Raw genomic sequence first — 15,059 nt, 5'->3', positions numbered from 1 at the left:
CTCTCATCATCAGGGATGAGAGCCCTGTAGAGAGTCTCTAAAAAGTTGAGTAGATGCTGGGTGTTGTATGGCCCTAAAAGGGGGATATGGGTTAGGACACCATGCTCCGAAATAGCAGCACACATGGTGATATTTCCTCCCCGTTGGCCTGGCAAATCCACAGTAGCTCTGTGACCGATGATATTCCGACCCCGCCTTCTGCATTTGGTCAGGTTGAAGCCAGCCTCATCCACGTATACAAAGTTGTGAGAGGGTTCACTTGATTCCAACTCCATTATACGCTATATCCCAGAACACACAGTTGAATTTGTTTTGGTAAGGAAGAGTGACATAAAATGTACATATATTGCATGTTCCTTCCACAGCAATGGAAATGTGTGCAGTTTATGCTTACTGTACTATGTAACACTATAAAATGTTGCTGTAAAGTAGTTACATAGATATATGTTTTACCTGTACATACTGGTACCGTAGCTCCTTAACTCTGTCCTCATTCCTTTGGAATGGTACACGGTACAGCTGTTTCATACTCATCTGGTTTCTATGCAGCACCCTGTCGATGGTTGAGATGCTAACCGTATGGATGTTTTCAAAGACATCGTTGTCTTCTATAATGGTCCTTTGTATTTCCCTGAGTCTCATGGCATTGTTTGCTCGGACCATGGTGCAAATAGCCTCCTCCTGTTGAGGTGTGAAAAGGCGTCCTCTGCCACCGGTTTGAGGTAATCTTGCAGTCCTATGTGTGGAAAAATGCAGTGATGCATCGCACACTTTCACATAGACAAAAACTATGCGAACACACATTTTACTGTAAAACATACAGGTGGGTGCATGTAAGGTGCAGTATGTATCTGTATAGAGTATATTTCTGTATGCTGTGAAATACAAGTGGACTACTGTAATATGAAGCATTGTAGGAAGTATACAGTATACTGCTTATATACAGTAACAGTGCACTGTACATTGGTGGACATACCTGTTCTCTCTTCGAACGTTTGTACTATTGAGGACACGGTTGATCTCCCAATATTCGGCTGCACCCTTCGACCCGCCTCAGCCATTGTAAGGCCATGATTGACAACATGGTCTACAATAGTGGCCCTTATGTCATCAGATATGCGCCTATGTCCTCTTCTGCCTCTTCCTCTGTTTTGCCTTCCACCACGCATCCTTGCTCCTCTTCTTCCTCCTCTTGGCTGTTGACCCTGTTCGTTTCCTGGTCCATCCATTATTGGAAAATTGCAACTCTGTGTTGTGGTCTGTCTATATATGCTTGCCAATTGATTCTTCATGAGATGCACCTTTGAGCAATTTAGACAACTGGTTGATTGTTGGTTGAACTAACACTTTACATTCCTTCATGAGTGAGGGTTAATTTCACCTGCACGATTCAGCAATTTACGTTTTTGTACAAAAGGTCTAATAGAAATGTGTAAAACTATGCTTGACAGTTTATGACAAATAGTTCAACAATTTTGCATGTAATGGCTTATGCAAGGAACTAATGCCTAGATGTTTTGAGGGGTAAGACTATTCAACAGAGAACCATCTACTATATTTTGATCAACATGACATGAGCAATTGAAAATGTGGAAAAAAGCTGACACTTGTACATTATCAATTGCAATATGTACAAAAGCAATTGCAATTTGTTCAAAGGAATAAGAAATTGCTTTAATGATGTGCACAAGTGACTAGATGATTTGGAATTTGTACAAGTAGTATCAAGAATTGCACTTTTGATCTAAGAAATGCACCAAAGCGACTGAGAAAAACTGTAATATAATGAATTTTAAATTATTTATACTTGTACTTTTGATACTTAAGTATATTTTAGCAACTACATTTACTTTTGATACTTAAGTATATTTAAAACAAAATACTTTTAGACTTTTACTCAAGTACTATTTTACTGGATGACTTTCACTTTTACTTGAGTCATTTTCTATTAAGGTATCTTTACTTTTACTAAAGTATGACAATTGGGTACTTTTTCACCACTGCTATTTGCATTGACCCCCTTTTTATTTGCACTGACTCTCTTGCACTGGCTCTATGCACACATACTACACTGACACTCCAACTCACACACACACACACACAGGCACACACACACACACAGGCACACACACACACACAGGCACACACACACACACACACACACACACACACACACACACACACACACACACACACACACACACACACACACACACACACACACACACACACGCACTGCATACAATCACACACACAAAACACACGCACACATGCATATTGACGCCACACACACACACACACACACACACACACACACACACACACACACACACACAGACAGATAGATAGATAGATAGATAGATAGATAGATAGATAGATAGATAGATAGATAGATAGATAGATAGATAGATAGATAGATAGATAGATAGATAGATAGATAGATAGATAGATAGATAGATAGATAGATAGTGTGATGTCACGAGAGGCTACACAGCTTTCAGCGGGGTTGCTCAAGTAGTGCAAGGAGACCAGGTTCAACCAAAACAAGGATTTTATTAAAGGTCTTGGGAAACTAACGAAAGTACAACACAATTCTGTTCTCTGGTGGCTCTTTACGGGTTAACAGTTCAGGGATGTCTCTTCCACATCCAAAATCATAACTCTCCCTCGCTCAAATAACTTTTCCCCAGTCTTACTGTATTCCGCGTTGCAGCTAGTGGCCAACCCAGCAAAACGTCCTTCCAAATGTCCCACACGTATTTCCACAGGTGCATATATCCAAAGGTGAGTATTTCCCAAAGGTAAGTATCTCCAAATCCTTATATTCCTCATGGAAGTGGACGTGCAGCACTCTTGTCCTCCAGAGAGCTCAGCCTGGAGACCGTGTCTCTTCCCTTCAACAAACCTTCAGCTCATCAGCCCCTGATTGGTTTCAGCTGCGTGGGAAGATTGGCCATAGAGGGTTGGAGTTCCCGACCATACCAGCAGATGGAGCCATAGCTGTCTGGGTTTGCAGCCATCTCAGGGGGATGTAACGTCCCTCCAGGACACAGCCTCTCGTGACATCACACATCCCCCTCCTCGGGACCGACGTCCTCGTCGGGGGTAAAGGCAGCGAAGAAGGCATCACGCCGGGAGAGGGCGTCCGCATTGCCGTGGTGCTTGCCAGCCCTGTGGACAACAGAAAAGTTAAACGGTTGCAAGCTCAAAAACCATCTGGTTACTCTACTGTTTGATTCCTTGTTCTTGGCCATCCACTGCAGAGGGGCGTGATCAGATACCACCATGAAACGTCGGCCCAGGAGATAGAACCGCAGGGACTCCAGGGCCCAGACTACAGCCAGACATTCTTTCTCCACCGTTGAATAGTTCTTCTCTCTTGGAAGTAACTTTCTGCTTAGGTAGAGAATGGGATGTTCTTCACCGTCATGTGCCTGGGTGAGGACAGCACCCAGACCCACCTCCGAAGCATCCGCTTGGACAATGAATTCCTTCTTGAAGTCTGGTGCCACCAGGATCGGACTGGAGCAGAGTGCTCGCTTCAGGTTGAGGAAAGCCGCCTCCGCCGCAGGGTTCCACTTCACCATTCGTGAGTGGCGTTTGGTCGTCAGCTCCGTCAACGGTGCAGCTATGGTAGCAAAATCTGCAATAAAGCGTCTATAGTAGCCAGCGAGGCCCAAAAATGACCTTACTTGCTTCTTGTTGATGGGCTGCGTGCCAGTCCTGTATGGCCCGCAGTTTGGCTTCCTGTGGTTTGACCAACCCCCGCCCAATGGTGTACCCCAGGTAGTTTGTCTCACTGAAGGCCACCTTGCACTTCTTCGGGTTTGCCGTGAGCCCTGCTTCCCTGAGCGAATCCAGCACCGCTTGTACCCGGGGTAGGTGGCTGGCCCAATCCTGACTTTGTATAACAACATCATCCAAATAAGCCGCTGCGTACCTCTTGTGGGGGCGCAAGGACTCGATCCATCAGGCGTTGGAGCGTGGCAGGTGCCCCGTGGAGACCAAACGGAAGTCGGGTATACTGGTAGAGCCCCTCCGGGGTGGCAAAGGCTGTCTTCTCCTTAGACGCCGGGGTCAAGGGCACCTGCCAGTAGCCTTTTGTGAGATCAAGAGTGGTTAGGAAACGAGCATGCCCCAAGGAGTCTATTAAATCATCGACACGAGGCATTGGGTATGCATCAAATTCAGACACTTCATTCAACTTTCGATAGTCATTACAAAATCGTACTGAACCGTCTGGCTTGGGAACTAGTACGATGGGACTTGCCCAGGCACTGTGGGACTCTTCGATTACTCCCAACTCCCGCATCTTCCTTACCTCCTTCTGTATAACCACTTTACGAGCCTCTGGCACGCGGTACCGGGCGCTGGTTTACCGTTCGGCCAGGCATGGTGCGGATCTCATGTTGGACCACCTCTGTGTGACCGGGAAGGGAGGAGAAGACATCCTGGTTCTGCTCCACGAGTTCCAGGGCCATCTGTCGTTGATGTGGGGACAGATTTGGACCCAGCTGAACCTCTTCTCGCGCCGGTTCCTGGGTCTCTGTGGGGGTAGAGAGCTGAACAGCGCCTCTCTGGCGTGCCACTTCTTTAAAAGGTTAACATGATAAATCTGCTCAGTTTTCCTTTTATCTGGTTGCCTCACCTTGTAGTTTACTTCTCCCATGCGTTCAATGACCTCATATGGTCCTTGCCAGGTTGCCAGGAATTTGCACTCAACGGTTGGCACCAGGACCAGCACTCTGTCCCCCGGGCTTAAACTCCCTGGGTTGAGCAGATCTGTTGTAGGAGGCTTGCTGTTGCCGCTGACTGGCCTCCAGGTGTTCCCGCATCATGGGATAGATGGCCTTCATTCTCTCCCCTCATAGCCCCTACATGGTCGATCAGTGTCCGCTGTTGGCATGGCTGCTCCTCCCAGGCCTCCTTGGCGATGTCGAGCAGTCCTCTGGGTCTGTAGGAAAGCAAGAGCTCAAAGGGTGAAAAACCAGTAGAAGACTGAGGTACCTCTCTCACCGCAAATAATATGTATGGTAACAGCTGATCCCAGTTGCGCCCATCTTCCCCTACCGCTTTCCGCAGCATGGATTTTAGTGTTTTGTTAAAACGTTCGACTAGGCCATCTGTCTGGGGGTGGTAGACCGAGGTTCTCAGCTGTTTGATTTTCAGTAAAGCACAGAGTTCTTTCATCACCCTGGACATGAATGGAGTCCCTTGGTCCGTCAATATCTCTTTTGGGATTCCCAGACTAGTTGAGAGACGGAACAGCTCCTTGGCGATTTGTCTGGATGTAGCCTTCCTCAGCGGAATGGCCTCCGGGTACCGGGACGCATAGTCCAGAATGACCAGAATGTATTGATGTCCCCTGGCACTTTTCGGTAAGGGCCCGACTATGTCTAATCCAATCCTCTCAAAAGGAGTTTCGATAATGGGCAAGGGAATGAGCGGGTTTCTATATGTGGGCTTTGGCGCAACCTGCTGACACTCAGGGCAACTACGGCAGTAGTTCTCTATCTCTTTGTGTACTCCTGGCCAAAAGAAACGTTGCATGATTCTTTCCTTAGTCTTCTCTACCCCCAAGTGGGCCCCTAGCGGGTGTGTGTGGGCTAGGTTGAGTACTGTGGCCCGATAGGGCTGTGGCACGAGGAGCTGTTCATGCACTTCCTCATTTTTCTTGACTATCTGATATACTAACCCCCGGTTTACTGCGAAATGGGGGTAAGTAGGGGTTGTCTTATCACCTAACACTACACCTTCTAATACCTGCACATTTCTTAAGGCATTTGCAAGAGTAGGATCTTGTAATTGAGCCGTACCATACTGGCCTGTGAGAGGGGAAGCTCTTGGGTGCCTGGGACGTCTTCTTCACTGGAGAACGGAGCACTTTCCTGGGCTGCGTTCTCTTCTCCCGTATCCGGACCAGTCTCGGTGTCGGTCTGGGCACCTGCCATCCCTATCAGAGCCCGGGCGGGAGTGAGTAACTCGGAGGATTGCACCGGAGCCTTCCCAGGATGAGTCTTGCCTCTCCGTTTCCGAGGTACTCGGGTTATCCTCTCCTGAGACTCTCTCCAGAGTGGGTAAAAGGCTGGGCAGTCTCGTCCAATTAGGACAGGGACGGGGAGGGAATCAACCACCCCCGCCGTCGTGTGTATGGTTCCCCGTGTGCTGGTCATTGTAAGTTCAGTAATGGGGTATTCTCTGGTGTCCCCATGGACACAGGAAACTGGGAGGACTTTCCCCGGGGGTCAGACACGTTGGGCCCACCAAATCCTTATGCACCAGGGTGGCCCGGCTACCAGAATCCAGTAAGGCCTCCACATCATGGTGATTCACAGTTACCGGGCAGGTGGGGGGTCGATCTGGGCCGCCATCTACGACTCCCAAGAGCGAGGCAAAACGGTGTGTGGGTGCTGAGCTGGAGGACTCCGCAGTGGGCATAGGTTCATCGGCTGGTTTCCCACACTGCCAGGAGATATGTCCCATCTCCCCACACCGGTAACACTGTCGAGTTTCCCCCTCCTGGTGTACTCTTCTTGGACCCGCCTGGTTTCTGGCTCCCCCTGGAGCCGGGATAAGTCCTGACGTGGCTGGGTTCGAGACCTTGGGGGTCCCTTTGGACGGGTTCTTCCCATTTGTGGTGGGGCCGCACTCCTGGGGTCTTTTCGGGAAGCATTCAGCATCTCCGCTGTGGCCTGGTACTTTTCCACAGCTTCCACGGTCAGATCAGCCGTGGTCAAGGCCTGTTGACTGATGAACCGTTTTGCCTCATAAGGCAGGGCGCGTGAGGTAACGATCCACCACAACGGCCTCCACCACCGCCGCTGCTGTATTCCTCTGCGGATCCAGCCATTTCCTTGCGATTCGGACAAGTTCATGCATCTGCGCCCGAGGAGGTTGGTCTGGTTGGAAGGTCCAGCTGTGAAAGCGCTGGGCCATACCAAACTTTGTGAGTCCATATCTGCTGAGGATCTCAGACTTCAGGGCATCATAGTCAGTAACCTGGTCAGGGCCCAGGTCCCGGACAGCATTCAGCGCTTCCCGGTTAGGAAGGGGGGCTAACAGACCAACCCACTGTTGCTTGGGCCAGGCTTCCCTAGTGGCCGTGGCCTCAAATGCATGCAGGTATGCCTCAATGTCATCGGTAGCTCCCATCTTAGATATAAAGTCACTTGCCTTTATTGGGCGGGTATTTTGGACCACCCTCTGTCTCTGCAACTGCAATTCCTCTGCCTTCAGAAGGTTGGCTTTCTTTTGCTCCTCCAAGAGAGCCACGTTTGCTTGCATCTGGGCTTGCTGGCCAGCAACAAGGGCTTTCAATATGTCCTCCATTTCAGTCGGCGGGGAGCCTACGGCCAACTTGGAAAACTGGGTGATCAAACCTTCGGTATCCTCCTCTGACATGCACTATTAACGCTTGAGCATGCCCGTATTCTCCACCATCTGTGATGTCACGAGAGGCTACACAGCTTTCAGCGGGGTTGCTCAAGTAGTGCAAGGAGACCAGGTTCAACCAAAACAAGGATTTTATTAAAGGTCTTGGGAAACTAACGAAAGTACAACACAATTCTGTTCTCTGGTGGCTCTTTACGGGTTAACAGTTCAGGGATGTCTCTTCCACATCCAAAATCATAACTCTCCCTCGCTCAAATAACTTTTCCCCAGTCTTACTGTATTCCGCGTTGCAGCTAGTGGCCAACCCAGCAAAACGTCCTTCCAAATGTCCCACACGTATTTCCACAGGTGCATATATCCAAAGGTGAGTATTTCCCAAAGGTAAGTATCTCCAAATCCTTATATTCCTCATGGAAGTGGACGTGCAGCACTCTTGTCCTCCAGAGAGCCCAGCCTGGAGACCGTGTCTCTTCCCTTCAACAAACCTTCAGCTCATCAGCCCCTGATTGGTTTCAGCTGCGTGGGAAGATTGGCCATAGAGGGTTGGAGTTCCCGACCATACCAGCAGATGGAGCCATAGCTGTCTGGGTTTGCAGCCATCTCAGGGGGATGTAACGTCCCTCCAGGACACAGCCTCTCGTGACATCACAATAGATAGATAGATAGATAGATAGATAGATAGATAGATAGATAGATAGATAGATAGATAGATAGATAGATAGATAGATAGATAGATAGATAGATAGATAGACACACTTTCACACTCTTTCACACTCTTCACATACGCTGCTGCTACTCTGTTTATCATCTATCCTGATTGCCTAGTCACCCCTACCTACATGTACATACTGTATTACCTCAACTACCTCGTACCCCTGCACATTGACTCTGTACCGGTGCTCCTTGTATATAGCCTCATTATTGTTATTTCATTGTGTTACTATTTCCTTTTTTTTAGCTAATTGTTCTTACTTTTTATCTGCATTGTTGGGAAAGGGCTCGTAAGTAAGCATTTCACGGTAAAGTCTACATCTGTTGTATTAGGCGCATGTGACAAATATTTGATTTTGATTTGATCTGATATGCATTATATGAGCCTTTCTGATCAGATCCTTGACCTCAGGCAAACAATCTCAGGAGGCTTTGCAGGGAGATTGAGAAGCCCCAAGGATTAATATAATGACTCCAATTCTCCTCTGTATCCTCAGAAGTAATGTCCCTGGATCCACAAGGCTCTCCCGGTCCCAACCCCCTATAAAATACCTCCCCAATTCCCAAACCCCCATCATCACCCCTCACCCCACCCCTCTGCTAATCAATCAGCTCTGCCATGGAGAAGACGGTGACAATGGCTGGAGCTCAGCCTGAACAATGCAGAGACAGAGAGAGAGAGAAAGAGAAAGAGAGGGAGATGGTGTGCAGGAATGTTGAGGAGATGGAAGCTGGAGACTCTTATCTCCCTCACTAACTTTAAGCATCAGTTGTCAGAGCACCTTACCGATCACTGCACCTGTACACAGCCCATCTGAAATTAGCCCACCCAACTACAACAACTTTCAAATGAAATCAGAGCAACCTTAGTTGATCATGTCATCAACCATGGGCTAACAATGCGAGAGGCTGGACAGAGAGTGCAGCCCAACTTGAGCCGTTTTACTGTCGCCTGTGTCATCCGGACATTTAGACTGGAGTACAGGTATGTAACCAAAATGTATTTCACACTATGTAGTACACCCCATGTCATAGTGTATCAGTTGGGTGACACCTGTTTACTTCATGAATGGCTGATGTCATACACTAACTGCACAAGTTTCCTGTACAATTTACTCTACTGTGGGGGAAATATCTTTAGGCTGCATTGTCCAAGCCCTATATTTTAGTTTTTTTAGTTTTTCTAAAGGACTGAGCGACGCAACCATGGTGGAGGAAAGGGCCAAATGTTCACCGGGGTACAGGAAGCTGCCATTGTAAACTTGGTTTTGGAAAATAATGAAATCAGATTACGAGAAATTCAAAGCCACATCATCCAAGACAACACCATATTCAACAACATTCAACGAGTCAGTCTGTCCACATTGGCTCGCATTCTCAAGCGAAACCAAATCAGAATGAAACAACTTTATAAGGTGCCGTTTGAGAGAAACTCTCAAAGAAACAAAGAGGTCAGATGAGCATATGTGGATGTAAGTACAATATTGACTGCAGTACACTACACGCAACATTGTTTCCCAGTGTACTGGATAACACCATATTGACTGCTTTTGTTCTTTGTTTTCAGGGAGTACTGGAAATGGATGCTCATGCAATCCCACATGAGTTCATCTTTATAGATGAGGCTGGATTCAACCTAGCAAAGACCAGAAGAAGGGGGAGAAACGTCATTGGCCACAGAGCCATTATAGATGTTTCTGGCCAACGTGGTGGGAACATCACAATGTGCGCTGCCATCTCCAATACGCATGGTGTCCTCCACCGTCATGCCAACCTTGGACCATTGCCTCTTTTTTTTTTCTATATATTTTTTCTGCAAATTTTTTCTGCAATTTTCTTTTTCAGTTTACTGTTTGTTGTGAGCATATTGTTGTTCAGTCCAATGTAAATATATCTGCTGTGCATTTGTTGCACTGACTTGTTTGGTGAAAAATAAAACAATTAATGTTTCAACAGCGTGTGTGTATCTGAAAATATTTCTGTGCATGTGAACAATCTGAAGAATTTTCTACAATTTGAACTATTTTAGTATTATGGCAAAGCATACTAAAGATGAGTGTGCTTTTCATTATGCCCAACAGTGTGTAGTTGGTTAGACACAAATCTGGTAATGTGAATGAAGTGTGTGCCATTTCGTGCAAACGTTTGATTTTGATAATGCTATATGTAGTTTTGGTTGCAGTGCTTCATTTTGCAGGATATATGAGGTATTTTGCAGTTTGGGTGTGTGGTTTTGTGAATTGTGTTAAGTATTTTGATAAAACCAGCCTAGTTTGCAAAATTGTGTTTTAGCAATTGGGAAAAACTGTAATACTAATTGTAATTATTTTGCACTATAGCCTATTTATTGCCTTACCTCCATAACTTGCTACATTTGCACACACTGTATATATATTTTCTGTTGTATTTTTGACTTTATGTTTTGTTTTACCCCATACAGTGGGGGAAAAAAGTATTTAGTCAGCCACCAATTGTGCAAGTTCTCCCACTTAAAAAGATGAGAGAGGCCTGTAATTGTCATCATAGGTACACGTCAACTATGACAGACAAAATGAGAAAAAAAAATCCAGAAAATCACCTTGTAGGATTTTTTATGAATTTATTTGCAAATTATGGTGGAAAATAAGTATTTGGTCAATAACAAAAGTTTCTCAATACTTTGTTATATACCCTTTGTTGGCAATGACACAGGTCAAACGTTTTCTGTAAGTCTTCACAAGGTTTTCACACACTGTTGCTGGTATTTTGGCCCATTCCTCCATGCAGATCTCCTCTAGAGCAGTGATGTTTTGGGGCTGTCGCTGGGCAACACGGATTTTCAACTCCCTCCAAAGATTTCTATGGGGTTGAGATCTGGAGACTGGCTAGGCCACTCCAGGACCTTGAAATGCTTCTTACGAAGCCACTCCTTCGTTGTCCGGGCGGTGTGTTTGGGATCATTGTCATGCTGAAAGACCCAGCCACGTTTCATCTTCAATGCCCTTGCTGATGGAAGGAGGTTTTCACTCAAAATCTCACGATACATGGCCCCATTCATTCTTTCCTTTACACGGATCAGTCGTCCTGGTCCCTTTGCAGAAAAACAGCCCCAAAGCATGATGTTTCCACCCCCATGCTTCACAGTAGGTATGGTGTTCTTTGGATGCAACTCAGCATTCTTTGTCCTCCAAACACGACGAGTTGAGTTTTTACCGAAAAGTTATATTTTGGTTTCATCTGACCATATGACATTCTCCCAATCCTCTTCTGGATCATCCAAATGCACTCTAGCAAACTTCAGACGGGCCTGGACATGTACTGGCTTAAGCAGGGGGACACGTCTGGCACTGCAGGATTTGAGTCCCTGGCGGCGTAGTGTGTTACTGATGGTAGGCTTTGTTACTTTGGTCCCAGCTCTCTGCAGGTCATTCACTAGGTCCCCCCGTGTGGTTCTGGGATTTTTGCTCACCGTTCTTGTGATCATTTTGACCCCACGGGGTGAGATCTTGCGTGGAGCCCCAGATCAAGGGAGATTATCAGTGGTCTTGTATGTCTTCCATTTCCTAATAATTGCTCCCACAGTTGATTTCTTCAAACTAAGCTGCTTACCTATTGCAGATTCAGTCTTCCCAGCCTGGTGCAGGTCTACAATTTGGTTTCTGGTGTCCTTTGACAGCTCTTTGGTCTTGGCCATAGTGGAGTTTGGAGTGTGACTGTTTGAGGTTGTGGACTGGTGTCTTTTATACTGATAACATGTTAAAACAGGTGCCATTAATACAGGTAACGAGTGGAGGATAGAGGAGCCTCTTAAAGAAGAAGTTACAGGTCTGTGAGAGCCAGAAATCTTGCTTGTTTGTAGGTTACCAAATACTTATTTTCCACCATAATTTGCAAATAAATTCATTAAAAATCCTACAATGTGATTTTCTTGATTTTTTTTCTCTCAATTTGTCTGTCATAGTTGACGTGTACCTATGATGAAAATTACAGGCCTCTCTCATATTTTTAAGTGGGAGAACTTGCACAATTGGTGGCTGACTAAATACTTTTTTCCCCCACTGTATGTAACTCTGTGTTGTTGTTTTTATCGCACTGCTTTGCTTTATCTTGGCCAGGTCGCAGTTGTAAATGAGAACTTGTTCTCAACTGGCTTACCTGGTTAAATAAAGGTGAAAAGAAAATAATAAAAAAAATGTGAGTGCCCTTGCTGGCTAGACTGGTACTATGAACAGTGGTGCCATTTTGTAGGTGTAGCAGATCACATGACTGCATTGCTCTGCATCTTGATTGATGGTGTATTAGATGTGTTTGTGAATCCACACAAATAATGAGTTTTGTTTTTAACTGTAGAGAATCGTATTGGTCAAAAGAAGCAGACAAAGGATTTTCTTTGTCTGAGTTGTTGCTAGAGCAACGCTATCATGTCTATCTACTCAGCTTCCAAGGTGTTCATCAAACCAAACAGACATAACTGCACCGATTTCACCATGATTTCTCAGTGGAGTAGTAAAACACTGCAGTACTTCCCATCAATCAGCTAGGCTAAGCTTCCATTAAATATAATTGACCAATTAAGGCCTTAGCTATTGCTTGAGCTAACATGCAGTTTATGTGCCTCCCTTCTCTTCCATGTCTGCTGCATCACAGATGTCTGTTGTCTGTCTCCCTGGGCTGATCCTCAGAAGATCACATCCTCGCTTCCATCTGCCCTAGAAGATGCAAAAGCATTGGATTGACAGGCCATGGTTAGCTGCTTTACCAGCATATAAACCAGAAAGAGAGCTGTGCCCACAATGTAAATCTAATCTATCTACCAATGCTGTTACAGTAAAAGCAGATATTGAAACCGCCAAGCACTTCATATCCCTTCCCATGCATGGATCAATATGGATTGCATGTATGACACTCAAGCCGAGGTGCACACATCACCATGACACCTCGCCATGGCAACGGTGTCTCTTCTCCCGCAACAGACAGAGAGTGATCCAAAATTAAAACAAGGAAATATTGCCCAACCCACTTATAAGAAAAGAGGAACTCGTTCATGTGGAAATGTAGCCTATAAAAACCACCTCAATGGACTAGACAGCTGTGTGTGTGTGTGTGTGTGTGTGTGTGTGTGTGTGTGTGTGTGTGTGTGTGTGTGTGGGTGTGTGTGTGTGTGTGTGTGTGTGTGTGTGTGTGTGTGTGTGTGTGTGTGTGTGTGTGTGTGTGTGTGTGTGTGTGTGTGTGTGGAGATCAGGTAGTGAAATTGAAGTCTATTATTCCGGTAAACTAACTGGTGGTCATGAATACAATGTTGAGATATCTTCCCTAGGTCCCTCTTCACTGTCTGAAGTGAACATGCGCACAAATGGCTGAAAATATATATATCTGTATATTTGCAGTCAGCAACACTGAGGTGGCCCCTGCACATGCCCATGGCTATCCAGATGTGTTATGCATCCTCCAGTTGTTCAGTGCAGATCCCCCCAAAGTGCTGTCCCTGTTATTAGTAGCCCAAAAAGCCTTACAGAAACGCAATTTATCCTATTGAGAACTGTCACGATTCAGAGGATCTCCCGTAGCGCGTGGTTGCAGGCGCGATGCGCCGATAACTCCTTGTTGTTTCCTTTCGGTATGGGAATCGTAAGGTTCAGACGCAATCAGCTACTGCACATGCGAAACATAAGGTGTTTAAAGCCTCGGCACCGAGAAGCAACAACTGCAGTCAGTCTGCGGTTGGACTGATGACGCCCAGTATTTGGGAATGGTGTTAACGACAGATAAATCAATCAAATTGGAAAGGTAGCCTATATGACAGCATCATATTGATACAAATAGAGTAGTCTAGTAAATCCACATTGAACAAACATGAAAATAACATTGATGATTTTCTCGTGCATAACAACTAAAATATCTAGGCTACATGAACATGAATTATATTACGCTATTTTTATTTAAATCGGCCTAATAACTGCCTAATAACAATAAAAACAACCTCAATAATAATAACAATAGGCTGGCAATTGCACAATAATAATGAGAATAGGCTATAAATAGGCCTATTGTTTTTCCAATATTATCCAATTATGCATATTCATAATACAAATCATAAGGCTAAATTATGTTTTCCCTCTGCATTGTATGGTGTGTATGGACTTTGCAGCCTCGCCCCTCCCTCTTTCATATAGCCTACTCACCATACCGAACCGTAGGCCCCCGAGCCCACGGGAGTCAGGTTCTGGTACCGCTCGGGAACCTCCCATACAGTCTTGTTCAGCTCCTGCCGATAGTAGCCTGGTCTGGCCGACATTTTTACCGTAAATAAAATGAGCTCTCAGGACTGGACTGATAGCTCTGTCTGCACAATCCGCTGTAACTGTCTCCGACTGAGTGCACAGAGGGGAGCTGCTGGCCGTCTCTCTCTCTCTCTCTCTCTCTCTCTCTCTCTCTCTCTCTCTCTCTCTCTCTCTCTCTCTCTCTCTCTCTCTCTCGATATTTCTTAGAAGGGGAAAGTGTAAGTAGAGATAGAGCTGGTAATATATTCTGAGCACGATGTCTCAGACATGGGGGGTGCTGAGTGGAAAGGGGGGATGAGATAGGGGAGCGATTCCTCTCATTAATCTATTAGGATAGGCTACTGCAAATAATGTTGTTACCCATAGTCTATGTAAACCCCCCCCGCCAAGTTGAAATATTTCAAATTGCGGTAGCCTATTGGTTTCTGAGATGTCAAGTTCACTGTCGCTGTCCATGGTGCTCTCACCCCAGGATCTCTTACTTCCTTACTCGTTTTAACATACAGTATCATTAATTAATATAATCTAATAGTGAAAATGATAAGTAAAAGTAATAAAAGTAGTAATAATAATATTAATAATATTAATAATAGTAATAGTAGTGTAACAATATACTGAATTGAAGTGCAGGTTCCTTCCAGACAAAGAGTGTGATTGATAGTCTCTCTGGCAGATCAGTGTGGTGTCTGTCTGCAG

At 45.6% G+C, this 15,059-nt stretch overlaps 1 protein-coding gene across 1 annotated transcript in view; it reads right to left on the bottom strand.

Moving 5' to 3' along the window:
* Nucleotides 1–14,502, bottom strand: part of LOC121543540 (mitogen-activated protein kinase 11-like) — a 22,170-nt gene extending 7,668 nt beyond the window's left edge. The window contains exon 1 of the mRNA XM_041853488.2: nt 14,265–14,502. Within this exon, the coding sequence (XP_041709422.1) occupies nt 14,265–14,377 (113 nt within the window). The 5' untranslated portion in view covers nt 14,378–14,502. The remainder of the gene's footprint in view (nt 1–14,264) is intronic.
* Between the last annotated feature and the right edge of the window lie 557 nt (nt 14,503–15,059).

The sequence above is a fragment of the Coregonus clupeaformis genome, unplaced genomic scaffold (assembly GCF_020615455.1).
Source record: "Coregonus clupeaformis isolate EN_2021a unplaced genomic scaffold, ASM2061545v1 scaf0472, whole genome shotgun sequence".
Taxonomy (NCBI): domain Eukaryota; kingdom Metazoa; phylum Chordata; class Actinopteri; order Salmoniformes; family Salmonidae; genus Coregonus; species Coregonus clupeaformis.
This window is presented reverse-complemented; position numbering and strand designations above follow the sequence as displayed.